General features: G+C 64.5%; 1 protein-coding gene across 1 annotated transcript in view; it reads right to left on the bottom strand.

Annotated features, from left to right (window-relative positions):
• Positions 1 to 1,504, bottom strand: part of EMIHUDRAFT_459289 (hypothetical protein) — a gene marked incomplete at its 5' end in the record, with an annotated part of 9,889 nt that overhangs the window by 4,248 nt on the left and 4,137 nt on the right. Inside the window, 3 exons of the mRNA XM_005767945.1 lie at positions 74 to 120; positions 352 to 390; positions 461 to 530. Coding sequence (XP_005768002.1) covers positions 103 to 120; positions 352 to 390; positions 461 to 530 — 127 coding nt within the window. The 3' untranslated portion in view covers positions 74 to 102. The remainder of the gene's footprint in view (positions 1 to 73; positions 121 to 351; positions 391 to 460; positions 531 to 1,504) is intronic.

Raw genomic sequence — 1,504 nt, 5'->3', positions numbered from 1 at the left:
ACCTTGTAGCCCTCTTCACACCGCGTAGTCGTCAGAGTGGAAGCGGTGCCTGTTCACACCATGCTGTTCACACCTTGTAGCCCTCTTCACACCGCGTAGTCGTCAAAGTGGAAGCGGTACCTGTTCACACCATGCTGTTCACACCTTGTAGCCCTCTCCACACCGCGTAGTCGTCAAAGTGGAAGCGGTGCCTGTTCACACCATGCTGTTCACACCAGCCGGGAGTGTGAGGAGACGCCGCGCACGCCAGCGGCGGGCGGGTGCTCGGCAAGAGGCGAGGGGGGGGCGGGTGGCACTTGATGCGCGACTCGGTGTGAACAACACGGTGTGAACAGGACTACAAGGTGGCACTTGATGCGCGACTCGAGGCCGGCGTTGTACTGCACGAACCTATCGAGATATGGCCGAGATATAGCCGAGATACATAGCCGAGAGATAGCTGGCGTTGTGCTGCACGAACTCGTCCATCTCCTTCTTGTAGCCCGCAAAGACGAAGGTGACCGACTTCCGCCCCGTCTCGTTCATCACCTCGGGGGGGCAGGAAGGGCGGCGAGTGCGGACAGAGGGAGAGCCGTGGGGCAGGAAGGGCGGCGAGTGCGGACAGAGGGAGAGCCGTGGGGCAGGAAGGGCGGCGAGTGCGGACAGAGGGAGAGCCGTGGGGCAGGAAGGGCGGCGAGTGCGGACAGAGGGAGAGCCGTGGGGCAGGAAGGGCGGCGAGTGCGGACAGAGGGAGAGCCGTGGGGCAGGAAGGGCGGCGAGTGCGGACAGAGGGAGAGCCGCGGGGCAGGAAGGGCGGCGAGTGCGGACAGAGGGAGAGCCGTGGGGCAGGAAGGGCGGCGAGTGCGGACAGAGGGAGAGCCGCGGGGCAGGAAGGGCGGCGAGTGCGGACAGAGGGAGAGCCGCGGGGCAGGAAGGGCGGCGAGTGCGGACAGAGGGAGAGCCGTGGGGCAGGAAGGGCGGCGAGTGCGGACAGAGGGAGAGCCGTGGGGCAGGAAGGGCGGCGAGTGCGGACAGAGGGAGAGCCGTGGGGCAGGAAGGGCGGCGAGTGCGGACAGAGGGAGAGCCGTGGGGCAGGAAGGGCGGCGAGTGCGGACAGAGGGAGAGCCGTGGGGCAGGAAGGGCGGCGAGTGCGGACAGAGGGAGAGCCGTGGGGCAGGAAGGGCGGCGAGTGCGGACAGAGGGAGAGCCGTGGGGCAGGAAAGGCGGCGAGTGCGGACAGAGGGAGAGCCGTGGGGCAGGAAGGGCGGCGAGTGCGGACAGAGGGAGAGCCGTGGGACCCCCCCCCCCCTCTCCCCATTCTTTTTCCTTCTCTTCCTTTCTTTCTCCCCCCTTTTTTTTCTTCCCCCTTTTTTCCCTCTTTCTCCTTCCTTTTCCCCTCTTCCCTCCCTTCCTTTTTTTCTTCTCCCTCCCTTCTCTCTTTCTCTCCTTTTTTCCTCTTTTTTCCCCTCCTTCCCCTTTTCCTTCTTTCTTCCTCTTCCTTCCCTTTCCTTTTTTCTCTTTCCCC

This window comes from Emiliania huxleyi (assembly GCF_000372725.1).
Source record: "Emiliania huxleyi CCMP1516 unplaced genomic scaffold EMIHUscaffold_472, whole genome shotgun sequence".
In the NCBI taxonomy this organism is placed as follows: Eukaryota; Haptophyta; order Isochrysidales; family Noelaerhabdaceae; genus Emiliania; species Emiliania huxleyi.
The sequence above is the reverse complement of the archived record's forward strand: the minus strand, read 5'-3'. Positions and strand labels throughout refer to the sequence as shown.